The 17,569-nt window shown below is 36.6% G+C and overlaps 1 protein-coding gene across 1 annotated transcript in view; it reads left to right on the top strand.

Annotated features, from left to right (window-relative positions):
• Window positions 1-398: 398 nt before the first annotated feature.
• The window catches only part of LOC145774683 (cilia- and flagella-associated protein 65-like), a 34,411-nt gene continuing 17,240 nt past the window's right edge, over window positions 399-17,569 (top strand). The window contains exons 1-16 of the mRNA XM_082585978.1: window positions 399-437; window positions 3,906-4,027; window positions 5,203-5,312; window positions 7,275-7,331; window positions 7,776-7,892; window positions 8,572-8,680; window positions 9,389-9,555; window positions 10,461-10,654; window positions 10,919-11,059; window positions 11,657-11,769; window positions 12,611-12,719; window positions 13,765-13,883; window positions 14,174-14,323; window positions 14,980-15,128; window positions 16,611-16,740; window positions 17,077-17,221. Coding sequence (XP_082442104.1) covers window positions 3,953-4,027; window positions 5,203-5,312; window positions 7,275-7,331; window positions 7,776-7,892; window positions 8,572-8,680; window positions 9,389-9,555; window positions 10,461-10,654; window positions 10,919-11,059; window positions 11,657-11,769; window positions 12,611-12,719; window positions 13,765-13,883; window positions 14,174-14,323; window positions 14,980-15,128; window positions 16,611-16,740; window positions 17,077-17,221 — 1,885 coding nt within the window. The 5' untranslated portion in view covers window positions 399-437; window positions 3,906-3,952. The remainder of the gene's footprint in view (window positions 438-3,905; window positions 4,028-5,202; window positions 5,313-7,274; window positions 7,332-7,775; window positions 7,893-8,571; window positions 8,681-9,388; window positions 9,556-10,460; window positions 10,655-10,918; window positions 11,060-11,656; window positions 11,770-12,610; window positions 12,720-13,764; window positions 13,884-14,173; window positions 14,324-14,979; window positions 15,129-16,610; window positions 16,741-17,076; window positions 17,222-17,569) is intronic.

Below are 17,569 nucleotides of genomic sequence, written 5' to 3'. Positions count from 1 at the left end.
TGATAACCCACCAAGGTCGATCAACATAGCAACTGCCTTTTTGTCTTTAAAAATATATTCACCAGCATATTTTTTCTTTTTTTTCTAAATTTGTAAAAATTTTATTGAGGTGTTGCGACCGTACCATATTTTAAACTGATTGTTCTGCTTTGGTATCATGCACGTTATGACGTCCGTGTTTTGTCGCTTCTACCTTTTTCTAGACCTCTGCTATATTTTTCATATATTGTTTTTTCGTTGTGACGGTCAAAAATTTTAACAAACTGAACTGTCTCTTTTTCACTACCGGTATTGAAAAGTTTATTTTGTTAAAAAAAAAATTAATTTCTCCCCAGGTTGCTGTAGCGAAATGATCCATAGCAACAGCTATAGCCATAGAAAAAAAAGGTTGAAAAGCTGTTGATAGTTGGATAGCCATCTTGATACAGCCTTTGCAGGTGAGTCTCGTTTTGATACACTAGTTTTTCGTTGCAAAAAAGGATTTTGATGGTAGTATAAGTGCTTGTGGTTCATCATTCATGATCATCAGTGTAATATCATGCTCAAATAATAAGTTAATTAATCTAAATTCCTGTACCCATCAGTTATCAATTCCTATTCAATATCACACCACTGTCGTTGCTGCGAACACTCCATTTTACTTAAAACGATGTACTGTACATAGTATTTTGTATATGTAATATGTTTAATATGTAAATAATATGTAATATGTTTAATATGTAATAATATGCCGTATGTTCATTGTTTATTCTTGAATGCTCGTGTTGTTGATTTTTCTTTTTTATATTGGTTGTAAGGTTCAGTCGTCCCCGCATGGTTTCATCAACTGACACACCTCCAGTTGCTTTAGGTATGTGGAGCCAACTGGTTCTTCCAACTAATTCATCTACTTTAAACTGTTAGGTTTGGTGGCCGTGCTTAATTTACTTTCGTGTACGTAACCTTTAAATTTGCATCGCATGCACGTTTTAAACTTTGTACGGTAGTTTTGCCACCTTTTCCTTTTGTTGGTTTTGTTCCCGTTCACTATTTGTAACTTTATCATTGCTGTTGTTTTCCGACAAAGAAAAATAAATTGAATTGAATTGAATTGAAATATTTGTCATAGCACATGACTAGGGAACTGTGTTCCGAAAGCTAGTGTAATTGGATATTGCCAAAAAGAACCCGCAGCATCAGGCTATAACAGATCGTTTGAATCTACACTGTGAAGTAATCTCTCTAAACACTAGAATAAGAATTTGACATGTATACATTGGGTCGGTTCTGCTATATGGCTGTAAAATCTGGACTGTATGCCTGCAGATAGAAAAGAAGATCAGCAGTGCTGCAATTTGGTTCATTTGAAGAATGGTGGGAATTAACTGGATGGATAAGATCACTAACAAAGAAGTGTGGAGACGCTCTGGGTGCACCTCTGGCGCCCTCATCACAACTATCAAAAAAGGCAAATTACATTTATTTGACATGTTTACCGCAAATGCGGAATTGAACACTCGGCAATGATGAAGCGACTTCCTGGTCAGAGGCACCGGGGGTGTCTACGTTTGGAAATCTTTAAAAATCTTTCACCATGCACAAACAAAATTTTGAAAACTTAATTTGTAAGAACTATGGACAATCAATCGTTGTGGAGACTCACGGTAGCCGACGCCTTATTCAGGCATGGCCGATGATGATGATAAGTAATAAGTATATAAACTATCAAGACAGTTACTATGATCACAGTTGCTATAAGCTTTGCGTTTGTATGAGCAGTTTTACAACAAAACTGTTGTGGGTATAGCCTATTCTCTTGGCAGCCTACTTGGCATGATTGCTTAGATTTCAGAGATCATTCCAAGCCAGGTCAGTATAGCTTCATACAGTGCTGTTATACCAGGCATTCCATTTGGTGTTTAGTAAACAGGACATTCAAAAGCAACACTGTCAGCAGTTTGTTATCTAGGTTAAACGTATGTCAGTTAAAGGTACTGGTGTAAATCAGATATTTGTATCCGGTTTTGCTTCTTGTTTCTGTAGGCTACCTAGTACCGTACCTACTTGATTCATTAAGTTGTACAATTATTAGCTTTGGTCAGATGTTCAGAAGCAAAGGGAATGAGTCCCATGACCAACACTTGCCTGTAAGTGTAAGCGAAAGAAGAATGTTCTTTTGTTTGCATGATTGTCTGCAACATTCAAAAGAAAAGTGAAAGAAATAAGGTCACAAGGCAAACAAAGCGGTTGAAAAAAATACAAGCACCTGTAACTCCATTAGCTGTTAGCTCAGTAGACATTTAGACAATGTGTTGCAAAGATCCGATCTTTGTGCAGCTGGATTTGTTATGGCAAAAGAATGGACAAAAGGAAACATCACACTTGCCGGTAGTCAGAGTTTACGTTGTGATGTAACTGAAATCATTTAAGATAAAAAAAAACATTGTGAAAAATTCTTTAGTCTACTCTACTACATGCTATGGGTCGATTGCTGACAATTTACTATGTTATGTACCATTGTGCTAATAAACTCTTTCATGTTTAATCAGCATTGTAAACTGTTTGGATGATGATGATGATGCTTTAGGTCTTGGATGATGAAAACAAAGACTGGTTGCTCTGTAGCAGCCTTTCAGCATAATCCAGGAACAACGTGAATCTGGGGTGGTAAAAGAATAGACCCTCAGTCTTAGATGCTTATACACTTATACAGCGACGACAATTGTAAACTGATCTGGATGATATCATACAATTGTAATCCTCATTGCAACCAAATTATCTTCTTTTTTGAACAATTAGGTTTCATGCATCACTGAGGCAAACCTATTAAATAGAGTATAGCTTATTGTTTTTCTGTATTATCGACAAATTGAAATTAGGTTTCTGTAAAGGTTTGATTTAAAAGGTTTAGTTAGCTTTGAATTCAAGGTCAAAACTATTTCTCATTGACAACTGAAATTAAATATGCATTTTTAATAACATTTTGACTTTTAAAACCTTTTTTGATTGAGGGAGAATAGAAAAAGTTTCAAAAGATAATAACTTTGGACAACTTTTTTCCAATTTTCTAATTTTGTAAATTTTTTTGCAAATGATGAAATTGTTTCTTTACAAAAACTGGATTGTTTTATATTTTGTGAGGAACCTGGTCAATTTTATTCTTTCTTCCCTGAAATCTGCTACAGCCGCATAACATGAGTTCCCTTATGTCATCAATTAAGCTAATGTAGGATTATTATGATTGAAAAAGCAAAGCAAGTAAGACACGTTTGCAAAAGTGATATAAAATGTTGTACTTTTTTTGGTTTTGAGGGACACGTGACTTTGGGCTTGTTAGTGCATGGCAGAATGCAGTGATAGAAATTTAATGTAGGTATACTAAAACAACAATAGAAAGTCATGATGCAATTGGGATGCAAGGATAGAAGACTGTCTTCCATAAATGTTTTGTCCCCTTACCATTCTTGGCATCTTCCATCCCTAAAAATGTCTTTCATACCCTGCGCATAAGATATGTACACTGCTTGCTCATGTCATGTCTGAGCGGACATTGCTTAGTTATTTTATAAGAAAGCTATGCAGTAATTTTAAAACTTCAAAATCCAATACAAACATTATATATTTTTAAAGTTTTTAATATACTGTATTGCAACAAAATTTTTGTTTTCTGATAAAAAATAAAAGCCACCCCAAACTGTAAAACACACAAATGATTAAAAAAAATTACAAACCATGTTATGATAATAATAGTTCATGAGGGGTTGCCAATGTTCTCCTTGCAGAAATTGTTTTACATTTAACTCATAACGCATGCTTGAGCAATAATTTACCTGAGCATTTTTAAAACTAAGTAAAAGGCATTGATCAGGTGTTTTACCAGAATAGTGTTTAAAACAAATTTGATGACATTTACTTTTTACATTTAGATTTGTTGACTTCCTTTTATTTGCTGTTTACCAGTTATGCCTTCAAGATGCTAGCAGCTGATTCAAGATCTGCTGAATCAGTGTCTTGCAAAACTGCAAGAATATCTCAGCCACTACTGAAGGTTTGGAGATTTGTTTGTATGATTACTTTATAGAAGTTAAGCCAATGAAGTTTGATTCAGAAAAACTTAAATGAGACAGCAAGCTATAAAGTAAAATCGTACAGTATTTGTCAAATGAAAAAACAGAGCTGTGGTAAAATTGCTCTATTGTCTTCTACTATTAGTACAATAAGCTTATTATGTAGACCTGTGGTTTTAAACCGGGCAGAAATTCTCCACTGGAGGAGAATTTTGCAATTTGCAGCTGAGAGAATGTGGTTTTAGGATTGTAAAGGTTTTTAAGTCTAGGAAGTTGGCCTACACTAGAGCTTTAAAGCATGATCAAATAAATTTTAAATTAACATGTTTTCACACACTAACTAAACCTTCATGACTTCATATCTCTCACTCGAAAGTGGAGAGTACCAATGGGTAATGAAAAAAGTAAACAAAGCATATTTGATGTCACAAATACTACGCATCATACATCATAATTAGAGCCTGTTTGGGAAAGCAAACAATCACGTTTTAGGTAGCTACGGTAGTAGGGGGAAATTTAGATTTGAATATTGACTACAAGAGTTTACAGGACAAAAAAAAGATTGGGAACAACTGATGCAGACTGTTACTGTTAGTACTGTAACTTCTCTGCTTTAAAGTAAGAATCAATGGTTGAACAACGTAACTTGATTGTTACCAAATTTTTATGAAAAAAATATTTTGGAAGCTTTTGGTAATTAGGATTAGGTATTTTGTGTGGGTTTGAATTTTTGCTAGAAAGTTACATAATGGAGACAAAATCTGAAATATTTTATATCTTTAGCCTTCTACTCAAAGTTGCATAATGCCTTGTTTATTAATAACATTGATATAATTTAGCAGACGATTTGCGTTTATACATATAGAAACTATGTTTTTAAAGCAGGAATGTATACCTTTTCTTTTATTGCCTGATATGACCCAAACATCATATCTGTAGGCTACATAATTATAAACCAAGCATTGAATTAAACTAGAATATATATTAGTAGTACTTAATTTAACTAGGCCTACCTTGGCAAGTCTCTATTACTATTTAACTTCAAATAAAAATTTTAATTTCCTTAAATGTTTAGTAGCAAATGCAGTCAGGCCTGAAAAACATTAAAATTTTTGCCAAAACAAATTTTCTTAACTAAACCGTACTTTTATTTTAGTCTGAAATCTACACAAAAGTAGCAACACCTGCTCCTCCTTCAACATCTGCAGCTCGTCATGAATCGTTGTCAAGAAGGAATCGAAAAACGGGAAAACTTTCTATTTCCAGGTCCTATTGCATTAGTCGCTAAATGTAATACCGGTACCTGACTTTTTGTCTGTTTGTACTTCCTTAAGAAGTAGTTTCATACTTGGAAGTGTGAACCAGGAAAAACTAATGTAGCTAAGCATCCACCATTGGCAACATTGTGTAAATGCTGTATGTTCACTACAAAGTGTAAGTCATCTTAGGGTTCAGTGTCATAAGGGTGGCCGGTCGATTGGTCGAAAGACATTTGGTCGACAGTCAATTGGTCGACAGACATTTGGTCGACAGGACGTTTGGTCGACAGACAATTGGTCGACAGACATTTGGTCGACAAGACATTTGGTCGACAAGACATTTGGTCGACAGACATTTGGTCGACAAGACATTTGGTCGACAAACATTTGGTCGACAAGACATTTGGTCGACAGGACATTTGGTCGACAAGACATTTGGTCGACAGGACATTTGGGTTAGAGTAAGGGTTAGGTTAGGGTTAAGGTTAGGATTAGGTTAGGATTAGGTTAGGATTAGGTTAGGGTTAGGTTAGAGTTAGTTAACCCTAAAATTAATCGTTCTGTCGACCAAATGTCATGTCGACCAAATGTCTGTCGACCAAATGTCCTGTCGACCAAATGTCTTGTCGACCAAACGTCCTGTCGACCAAATGTCTGTCGACCAAATGACTGTCGACCAAATGTCTTTCGACCAATTGACCGGGTACCGTCATAAGCTGGGTAGCTCAATTAACAGTTCATTCACTTGCTAGTTTTATCCCCTGGATGTTTGTAGCCTAGTTGTATGTTCTACCATTCTTACCTTTTGTATGTAACCTATTACACATTATGCAGCTGCATAATAAGTTTACATCATTGAAACAAATAATGACTAAACTGCAATGTAAAGACTTTCTACTAGGCTACATTCTTGAACTTGAATGAAGTTCATTAGTGAACCCATTTATAGAATGATAGAGTTTCGGTAGAGAGTTTTACAGAAATGTTAAAAAGCAATCAGTGTCACGACTTTCAAACTTAGTTAACCTGTTGATAATCTCTTAGTAGGATGTAAAGGGATTTCTTAGGTGTGATTATTGTTTTCTTTTATATATTTGCTTGAAATTGTTTGCTCAATTGGCAGAGGCAAAAAATTTGTTTTAGTAAATGAAATGGCCGCATGTTAGTACGATTTAAACTGTGAAAATGTTGTGCTCAATCATTCTCTTCCCTTGTATGTTAGCATTGACCCGCTCGCTAAAACAACACCGATTCCATCCGGCACGATTTCATCACAAACGACCTTGTCAGCTGCGTGTCCGAGCGGTGAGAACGTCTGCACCACGTTCGAAAGGACGTCGGTTCGAGACCGCACCAGAGCACGCAGCTGTATCTCGACAAAGACACTTAATGGCATGCCAAAATAAGGGTAGTTACTAGTAGCTGACTTATTTAACTGTCCCTTGTCTATCTAAGACAATCTGTCCCTTCGCTGCTTCCTGTTGTCTGTTGTGTTGCATCTGTGATTACAGTGTACTGTAGAGTTGTCGCAATGGCACAAAATAAAACACGATGATTATTATGTCTTTTTCACACTATGATTGGTCGGTGAAATTTCTTTCTCCAAAGGAGAAGAGTGTAGCGCTTCCTGTTTTGTGATTGGACAATTCAGTGTTTTAATGCCGAGCTGAAGTAGATTTTACAAATTTGCGACGTAGCCATTGAGAAAATGTCAGTATTTTATCATTCTGCTCCCATTGTTTCATTTATTTCATTTAATAATCTTTGTTTTGTTTTTTTAAAAACTACTTGAGGCTGTAATGCATTACTTGTTCAAACGTCTCTGCGAAAGTTGTTGCGCACAGTTAAGCTGGTGGTGATACCAACTTTTTAGTTTTAAAAAGCAACTTAGCATCAAATTCCATCTCCATGAAGCCCCTTTAAGTAATCCAGTCAATAAATATTGTTCAATTAGTGTTTATTTCTGCAGAACTTCGGCTCTTGAACTTGGGAAACAAGAAAGTAGCAAACGTATCCTTGGTGTCAAGTAAGATTTCGATATTCTGTGAATATAACAGAGCCAATTGTGAATCCTAACTTTTCAGGAATTGAAAATAAGTGTGATATATAATCTAACAAGTACAAGTTCTTCTATTTTTTCATTCACTTTTTAGCTTACTCTATAAGTAATTTTAAAAACTTTGTCAACTGTATAGCCGAGTGGTAAGAGCACTGGCTTGACATTCGAAATGTCGCTGGTTCGACACCGCTCCAGAGCATGTGGTTGTAGCTTTGTCGAGATACTTAAAGGCGTGCCTGAAGGTTGACTTTTTTGCCTTTCCGTCCTCTTGATGTAAGTCATCAACTACTGGGCTTAAGCCTTGATACGACAAAAAAAAAAAAAATAACAATCTGGCATTTGCAATGTAGGCTATTGAAAAGTTTCCTTATTGATGCCATTGACATTATCTTCCAATGTTTTGATGTTTAGAAATTTAGGTCTTGAAGTTCGACCGGAAAAAATGATATGGAAAGGCTGGGAACCTGGAGAAGAATACACGAGGAATTTGACTCTGAAGAATATTCATGTTAAAACGTGCAAGATCAAGTAATTAATGAAAATGTGTTATTAAGATAACTTCCCAACCTCAGATTTAACATTACAGCAACGACTACAAAACGCACTGTCACGGAGAGATTTTTCAATACCATCTTTTCTTGTTCACAGTTTACCTTCAAAGCTACTTTTTTTCAATAAATCACACTAATCCTGAGAGTTTTATTGGTTAATATTGTTATCAATAAGTGGGGCAACCAACCTTTTCACTTAAAGATGTGAAACTTCGTCTATGATTTACAGCTTTTCATCTAACCTTGAGTTTTGGCTTAATATCTTTGAAACTTCTCATAGCATCAATCTGGAAATTAAGTTGCAGCCTACACGTTTCAAAAGCTTTAGTTTAAATAAAGTAAAAAAAAATTGAACATTGCTGCTTTTTGGTTACTCTATTAATCTGTCGTCATCATAAAAGTTTATGTGATGAGTAAATCAAGAAAATGAAGTATCTTCTGACAGATGTCAAACCCACAACAATGCTTGATATGAACGACTCGGTTACATGTCTTGTAATGCAAAGAAATTTATTCTCACACGAGTCAGTGACTCGTGTGAGAATAAATTTCTTTGCATTGTGATCAGTAAATCATCTAACTTGTTTTAATACTACGTTTAATACTACTACTATGCCACGTTTTACTTCACTAATTTCAACTTTCTATTCTGCAAGGTACAAAGCTCCGGCATCAAGGTTTTTCAGTACCTTGTTCCCTCAAGTAATTGTCCTCAGTGCCGGTACCAGTTTTACTCTTCCTGTTACATTTCGACCCTTGGAAAAGGTGATACCTGGTTACAAAGCAATTTCTCTTTCACTCAAACCTACCATTGTTTGTCGAACTGTTCGAAACTAAATATGTTCAAACAAAAATGTCGTTTTCATCCATTTTTTTTAATCTTACGTTTGTTTCATTTCAAGTGGATGGCCTTGTTTTGCATTCTTTGAAATTTTGCTGAAGATAAAAAATTGCTACATTTGAATAAAAAGTATTGTTTTAGCACTAACTTTCCTTATCTTGATTTCGATTTCGAATTGTTTTAAGTCAAGAGTTTTTCGTACATTTTACACCGTTACAGCTATGTATGTTTAACCAAATTTAAGTTGAAAACTTAACAGTTACTGTGCCGTAATGAGGAAAATTACGCAAGACAGTGAAATCCTGTTTTTGCGGATAAAATTCATTGTGTCTTTGGACGATACCGTATGAATTTATTAAAAGTAACGTTAGTTGACCCTGCAGAAGCTGTGCCGTCCGGGTGGAGGCTCTTTGTAGACAAGTTTCGTTTATCATATACGTGGATGCAGATATTACTCACAGGATGGAGCAAGGGGAGTCACTTGTCCTCCATCCCATCTCATTTAGTTGGTCTTCTTTAGTTGACCCGGAAGTAGACCTAATTTATTTAAAAAATTCCACAACTGCCACTTTGTGAATTTACGGAATAAAAAGATTTCATTCAATATCGTTTTAACGCTTCTTTGTCCCTAGGAGAAGTACGATGACAAGATAGAGTTCACTTCACCACAAGGTTCCTTTTCCGTTCATCTCCAAGCCTTGCTGCCAGAGGTTAGTCTTCACATCCCAGAAAGCATCCACTTTGGTCTTGTCACTGCCAACGACACGGCGGAACTGAACTTTGAAATCAAAAACATGAGGTTTGTGTTTACAATGATTATTATTTTACAACTAGCTGTCACTAATCGCACTATCAACAGTGTGTAATTCTTTTTTGAATAGAACTTCACAGCTATACTGTATGCGGTATGCCTCACACGTGTGCATTGAGCATCAGCAACATATTTAAGACTTCTCTCCATTTAGCGGCATTTAGTGGATGGTATAGCTCACAGACAACGACACTTCAACAATCGGAAACTTTACTCTGTCAATCTCGGTGACCGTGCCTGCGTCAGTGATTGAAAGCCTCCACACTTACAGTCTACAAGTGTGCGAAATCCACCACAGGTTTTCTCAGTCTGAAGATAAAGATTGTAACCAAAAAAACATTCACTGATCAAAGACGTTCAATTCTGAATGGCTAGAACTTGCAATAGGCTATCCAGCCACTTGCCAATTGCCATACAGTTGCAAAGAGCTAACTCTAACCCTGTACCGAGTTTCACCTCCGACTCAATGCGTGTTCAAAATCGCTCTGAGCTTTTGAGCTATTAGGATTTTGTTTACTCAATAAGACTTGCAGCTTTCAGGAGCAACACCGTTATGCTTCTGTTTAGAAACAACACCAGTTATGAAATCATGTCATTACCTCTCACGATAAACATAATCGTATGATAAGTCACAAAGATCAGTATGAAAAGCCTCAAATTCTGAGGGAACTCTGAAGCTTTATCGTACTGAAAAGTATACGTATGTAAACACAGTTTCTCAGTGGCTTGGTGCAATGAAACCTCGTCGCTGCCATTGGTTGGGCCCATACAACACAATGGAATAGAAAAGAAAGTTTGGTTGAACTCGAAGTCAGTTCTCACAGCCCGGTCGCACAAACTCTCCCTGTGCATGACAAATATTGCATCTCAGATAACCGTTGATGTTTTCACAGCGTGCTGACTACCAACTACTCATGGGACGTTCCAGAACCATTTGCAATCAACCCTCCCAGTGGAACTGTACAGCCAAAGGCTAATTGCTGGTTACGAGCTACCTTCCATCCCACATCCGCCTCTGTCTTTGAAGCTTCCGTTGTCTGTATCTTCGGAGAAAATTCTAAAAAAACTCTCAAGATAGAAGGAATCGGTAAAGCTGTTCATAAAGACTTTTTGCGTTGTTTTGGATTTGGATGACGTTATATAAACTTAATTTGGTTTATAAAATCTACACGTTATTGTGAAAAGAAAGTTTTTGTTGATATTGTTTGGTATTAGTAACAGCATGTACAACATTCAGGAACAGTGTGCTCTAATTTTAAAAACTTTTTCATAAACTGGTACTTCCTTTATGGTGAACTAGATGAGGCTGTAATTACGTACAAATGGTTCATATGTATTGTTTATTTTTTAGGAAAATATCCCCATCTTTTAGTGAGCACAAAGGTAAAACCAACGGAAGATAGTGAAGAAGACACCACCATGCTGGAGTTCGGCCCTGTCAATGTTCACCAAACTGTTCAAAAGTCAATTTACTTACACAACCTTTCAAATGGTACGTGGATTATGACTACAGAACGATCTTATGCAAAGTCTTCTTTTTTTAAATGTGTTTTCATTATTGGAAGTGCCCTGATTAGCTTCATATGAAAAGATTTCGTTGTTGGTCAGGGTGCAATATCATGGCCTTCAGGAGTAGGACCTAGGCTAAGACGTTTTATCAATGATGTCATTTTTGTTGAGTTGTATAGTTTCATTTGCCTAGTGTCCCAGCTTCATTAGTTTCAGCTGACAAGTGAATGTGATGACAACCATTTTTGAAGTACACAAAAATTTTACCGTTTCGCCAACGTCAGTGCAGCTGGAGATAACTTCAAAATAGGCCCCTTGCTATATATAAGGTTACTGTGATATCTTAATACAAAGCATTACGGAAACTGTGTATTTTTTACCACGGTAAACAGTAATGTTTGCTTCATGACCTGCATCTATATTATCTTTGAAAATGTGCAGGTTTAATTTAATGTCTTGTAACTTAATTTGTTTTCAATTGCCACCAGATTTTCCACGTTGTTTCCAAAAGATGTAGAAATATTTAGTTCTACCTCTCAAAGTCCACCATGTTAACAACAACTCATTTTTCTTTTTCCAGTCAAAGCTCCGTATAAGATATCCAGATTTTGCGCCATCCCGTGGATGGATGTAGTTTTCGACTTTGACGTCACTAGTGGTGTGGTACCTCCTGTTGGCACAGAAAAATTGCAGGTTTGTTTGAAAAATACGCTTGGTAATCGTTGGGCTATTTAATCCATCATCTGTAGCCATGGTCTGCGGTAAGCTTTTATTAGGATCGTGAAAAGGCCAACGTAGAAGACAACTTTCCACTTATTGCTATATGGTCGGGGCTTGTTCAAGAATTTATAAGCTTGAAAATGGCTGTGTGACTAGCCGAAAACATTCGCTTATTGTTTTTTGTTTTATAATGTTAAATACAGTGTTGTTGCTTGGTTATCTCTGTAGTAGGCTACGGCATGTACATAAACAACAAGATGCTACAGTGTGAAAATGTACCGCATAACGATCACTACATTTAAAAAAAATGTTGGCATGACTTCAAAGTGCAATGACGCGTGTGTTTTAAGTGTTTACGTTGTTTATCGAGCTGTCAGATGCTTGAACAAGTGAGAAAAGTTCAAGTTGTCTGTTTGATCCTTTAGAAAAACATACGACTGTCATACCATAAGATGCCTGATGGCGTGACTTTGACACGAAAAGTTTACCGCTTTTTATTTGCAATGGTTGGTATTAGCGTTGTCTTGAACGCGTAGTACACAATAGAAAAGCAGATGAAACTGACGCAGTACTTGATGTATATCAGTTCGTTGGAGACAAAGGTAGAAACGATTTATTACTTTACGAATACTCACGGTACAAAGTGACAAAAGTTTTATTTGAAGTTAAGACTTTATGGTCACTCCAGAGACGTATAGTTCCATTGCATTGGCATGCAGTGAAGTTTTTACAGGATGGTGATCAAGAGTTTTATAATAAACACGTATTGCAGCCTATAGCTTCATATGTAATATGTTTTTTCTTTCTTTCACAGATTCATTACTCTCCCAACATGATAGACCATGCAAATATTGATCACTTCCAGGTGACCACGATAGGGGATGCCAGTAAATCTTTGTTCCATTGCATTGGAACCTGTGTTGGTAAGTATACTGATGAACAGAAAGTCGACTTCATGCCCAACAAGACAAAGGTTTTATCTTGAATTACACCACTCGAAAAACACCACTATGTAACATCACTCACCCCTCGAGCAACAAGTTTTTAACGTTAAGAAAGCAATTTAAACACACGATAATTGCTCGTGAATGTCATCTCCTGTATAATATATACTATCGGTTATTCTGGGGAAATACATGAAGTTATCGTAACTTTCAAAAGCTTACTTCTGTTGCCAGTGTTTTTATTGTTTTGTCAATGTCAAATCTGCACCGTTTACGTATTCCTATTGGGAAAATTAGAGGTATCCGTGTAGAATATCCCTTCAATTCCATGCTTTTTCCAGTTCGGATATTGACACTTTCATTTTATAGTAAAGTTGATTTTTGTCGGGCTTTGATGCTATTTTTTCAAACTTGACATTTGCCAATGCAACGTTTATTCGTACGGGTCATATGTTACATTTATGATAAGACAACTTTTGTGAAGAAAAATTACAAATGATTTTCGTCAAAACATATCAGCAAAATGGAAGCCATGCGCTTCATTGAAAAGCAAAATAATTTTTCCTGATATTTCTCCATCAGCTGTATAGAAAGTGTTCTATGCAAAGATGCGTTGCAGCGTAATTTTGTCCTTATTTGGTAGTGAAGAATTTGGTTCAGTTTTTAGCAAGAAACGCAGGTTTCGTGTTCACATCGAGATGGGCGTTGAGTGTCTTGCGAAAACATGACCACGTGCACCCGTTGGGAGTCGAACTGGGGTGTCATGCACTTTCAGGACTCGAACGAGCGCACAACTGAGACAAGCTTGATATCAGGCATTTCTTTTCCTGAAGAAAAGCACCTGAACTGCACCTTTAAATAATCAAATTCAAAATTAGAATTAAAGCACTCAATACAGGCAATTAATCTTGCTTTTTTAGTATTATTTTGGCAACCGACAGTTTTTTGCTCATGTGGATAGTTTAGAAATTGCTTGCTTTTCTCTCATTTAAATAATCTTTCTCGATCTAATTTTATGTTCTAGGCCCGAAGGTCACACTCAGTACCTCCATGATCAACTTTGGGCTACTGACGGAGGAAACAGAGTTGACAACACGATCTTTCCAACTGACCAATGAGTCCAGTTGTGATGCTGTCTACCAGGTACAATTCCTTTCTTTTATATGTTTTCAAGACAACCGAATATATGAAAAAGGCGTTGCATTGAAGTATTGCTCAAACAATATGTCAGTTCGATACCGTATTTCGAATACTGTGATTTAATCTAGAATTCTTATGTAAATGTTAACATTTTAACGAAATAAATCTTTTCTATTTTCAAATTTTACATTATCACAATGTTTTGACAAATTTCGCTTTTCTTTTGTCAGTTTTTGGACTATTTGTTAAAATTCCTTATACAGTTTCTAGACTCATTTTTCTGTTACTTATAGTTTGATCTTGAAGAGGATGCAGGGATCTTCATGGTGGATTGCAACAGTGGTGTTCTTCCATCTCGAGAGAGTAAGTCTGTGATGATTACATTCAATCCTTCTTACTGCATCAATTACTGGAGACGAGCAGTGGTTCTTGTCCATGAGCAGGTAATAACATCACGGTCTTTCATTTCTTGATATGTATTTTTTAACACTTTATTCAGGGTTAAGAAACTTTGTATTAATTTGAAACTATGTTGCGCCATATGTTGAGAAATATAAGTAGTTCTATCTATCCATCATCTTTTTGGCAGAAGTTGTTTGTGTTTTTTAATGCATTCGGTAAGTAGTTGAAATTTCTGAAAAACATTAGGCAAAAAATTGAAATTTAATGCTTTAGTTTGCAATAACATTGTGGTTTTATAAGCCAAATAATAAAACTGTTTTTCATAACAAAGATCAAAAGAAAACATACAAACCGGACTTAAAAACAATAAAAACTATTAATACTACAAAAGTGCTCAATGCTAAACAAAAAAGCAAAGCAGAGCGAATTAAATCAAATATAGTTATTACTATCTGAAGCCTTAACAGCCTGTTTCACCTTTAACGGATCATCAGAAGGGTCTTATTCAAATAGAAACCGGACTTACGTATAATGCGCAAGCCGCAATGTATCATATAACGTTAAATTGCCAAAATTTTTCGTTTTGATGTGCTCGTTAAGTATATGTACTCTATTTCTATAACTAAACAGCGAAAAGTAAAAGTTTTTTTTGGTACGCTTTCCACGTTGCCAAAACCTTTGCGCCATTTTGTGACAGGAACCTCTCTTCCTGGACCTCATCGGCACAAAACACAGCAGGGATGATAAACCTCCTCTTATCAATGCGCGCCATTTGGAATTCTATCAGGCTGCATCTGCTAGAGGTCTCAGCTTCTACTCACCTGACATCCTGAGCAAACAGCTCAAGTACGTGACGGTTTGCTATACATACACTAATTGCTGATCTATTTGCGTCATTTTTTTTGTTTTCTGCTATGTAGCAATTTATCATATTTGGCCAGGACATGCTGATCTAACAGCAGATTGATAGTTTATTTCATTTGTATTATGTCATTGCAATGAAACTAAGGTGATGACTGGTAATATTGAAATCAGTCAAATCAGCTCATCTTTTTATGATGAAAATAATAGTGTTTATGGCTCGGGTTCCAAATAGCGACTGTCAGAACAGCGACTGTCAATAGAGCGACTACACGACAGCGATTCATTTAAAACAGCGACTGTCAATAGAGCGACTACACGACAGCGATTCATTTAAAACAGCGACTGTCAATAGAGCGACTACACGACAGCGATTCATCAAAAACAGCGACTGCCACAACAGCGACCTCACTTCTTTTATTAAATCCAAGGCTTACGCGCACACGCACTCTTTCACCCCCTCCACACATACCTTCCATCCCCCACACCTCTCTACACACGTATGCACGCACAAATAGGCAAACACTGCGTAGTGAAAGATTGAAACCAAAAGGGACTTTAAAACAACATTTTATTTGGACTATCCATAGAAGTCACATGATTTAAAAAGAAATAGGCTAGTCAAGCCAAACAACAGAAAGTCGTCAAGCCTTGCAATAAAATTCAGGGTCTAGAAAAAGATTGAAACCAAAAGGGACTTTAAAACAACCAAAAGTCTTGCAATAAAAATCAAGCCACGTTTATTTCTAAATTGTGAGCAAGGGCTCGAAGGAACTGCCGCAGATCATACTGGCCTCGATTTTGCTGTACAACAGTGATTCGTGTGTTCATTGTCACGTATCTTTTCATTCGCTGAGTCAGGTCTCTGCCTTGTAGTAGCTGGGTTCGGTTTGGTTCGGTTTAAAGTGTTAAGTCGCTATCATAACAGTCGCTGTTTTAATGCAGTCGCCATTATGACAGTCGCTGTTTTGACAGTCGCTCACTTCATTACGTCGCTATTATGAAGTCGCCATTATGACAGTCGCTGTTTTGACAGTCGCTATCCGGCCTGGATGCCAGTGTTTATATATAACGCCACATGCACAATGCAAACTATGCTCCTGCGCGCTGTACAGGACGATGGTGATGAAGCAATACATTCAATCAATGTTCAGTAAAATAGAATGTTTTCAAGCGAGTTTTGAATTCCTTTAAATTTTTAGCTTCCTTTATGAAAGTAAGTAAACGAATCCAACAGCTGGCAGCAACAACTGGGAAGCTGCGGCTGTCATGTTGCGTCTTACGTAAAGGGTTATGCTTTTCTTCAAAAACCTTTAATTAATTCAACTTTTTGTGTTTAACAAAAAGGTTTATTTTCAAGTCTTACCTCACACTGGAATTTCTGTGCTTTATTTCTGTTTGATAAAGAATAATCAGTGTGCTAAGCTGCCACTTTAGAGTTTCAAAATCATTTTTTATTGATATCAGAGAAGGTAAGCTGGTATTGGATGGAAGCAGTTATTTGGCGTTGCCAACTGAAGAAAAGGAAAAGCCTCCTCTCAATGGGGATAGTCCCATGACTCAGTACTTTGATGATGGCCATAATACTGAAGTCACAGTGAGTGAATGAACAATTACTACTTTAGCATCAATTGCACTATATAAGAGTAGCGTGTTTATCTTTTGAACAGACATTGATGATAAGACAAAAAACAAAGTGTTTTTCTGTTAGTGCAAATGGTTCTCAATCGCAGAAAGTAATAGTCTCACTTTCTAAACTATGTCGAATAAGAAGCAGTTGCGGCATACTTATCACCATGACAAGCGAAATCTAATAATTGAAGTGTATTGAAAGATGTTATGATGCGAGCTAATTTATCACATTTACGTTATTGACTTCCACAAATGGGTTTGACTTGTCGTGCGTCTTGTACATTTCTGTCTCTCACCCCAGGCAAACCCCCCACACGTTTCTCTGGACCAAATGTCACTTTGGATCGGCGAGGTTCAATTTGAACTCAAGAAACCCACCGTTTGTCACGCTACTGTGCAACTGACCAATCACACACGGGGAAAAATAACTGCGATGTGGATTGCAGGTAAATTTACTTTTTAAGCATTTTCAGATTGTCCAAACTTTGGCTTTTGTCGCATAATTAATCAATTTTGCGAATATGATTACATGGGAAACTTTATCTTCGGACTGACTACGCCATTTTAGAAGGCTTGTTGAAGTTTCGCATACGGCACCTGTAGAGGCCTTGAACTACTGACGCAGGCTCGGTCACCGAGATTGACAGAGTGAAGTGTCTGTTTGTTGAACTGTGAAATATTCCATCTACTAAGTGCCGTTGAATGGAGAGCAGTCCTTGAAGTGCGTTGCTAAAGCGCACACTCTAAAGTAAAACGGGCGTATCTCGATCTTGTCATTTCATGTTGCACTAAGT

The sequence above is a fragment of the Aplidium turbinatum genome, chromosome 7 (genome assembly GCF_918807975.1).
Source record: "Aplidium turbinatum chromosome 7, kaAplTurb1.1, whole genome shotgun sequence".
Classification (NCBI taxonomy): domain Eukaryota; kingdom Metazoa; phylum Chordata; class Ascidiacea; order Aplousobranchia; family Polyclinidae; genus Aplidium; species Aplidium turbinatum.
This window is presented reverse-complemented; position numbering and strand designations above follow the sequence as displayed.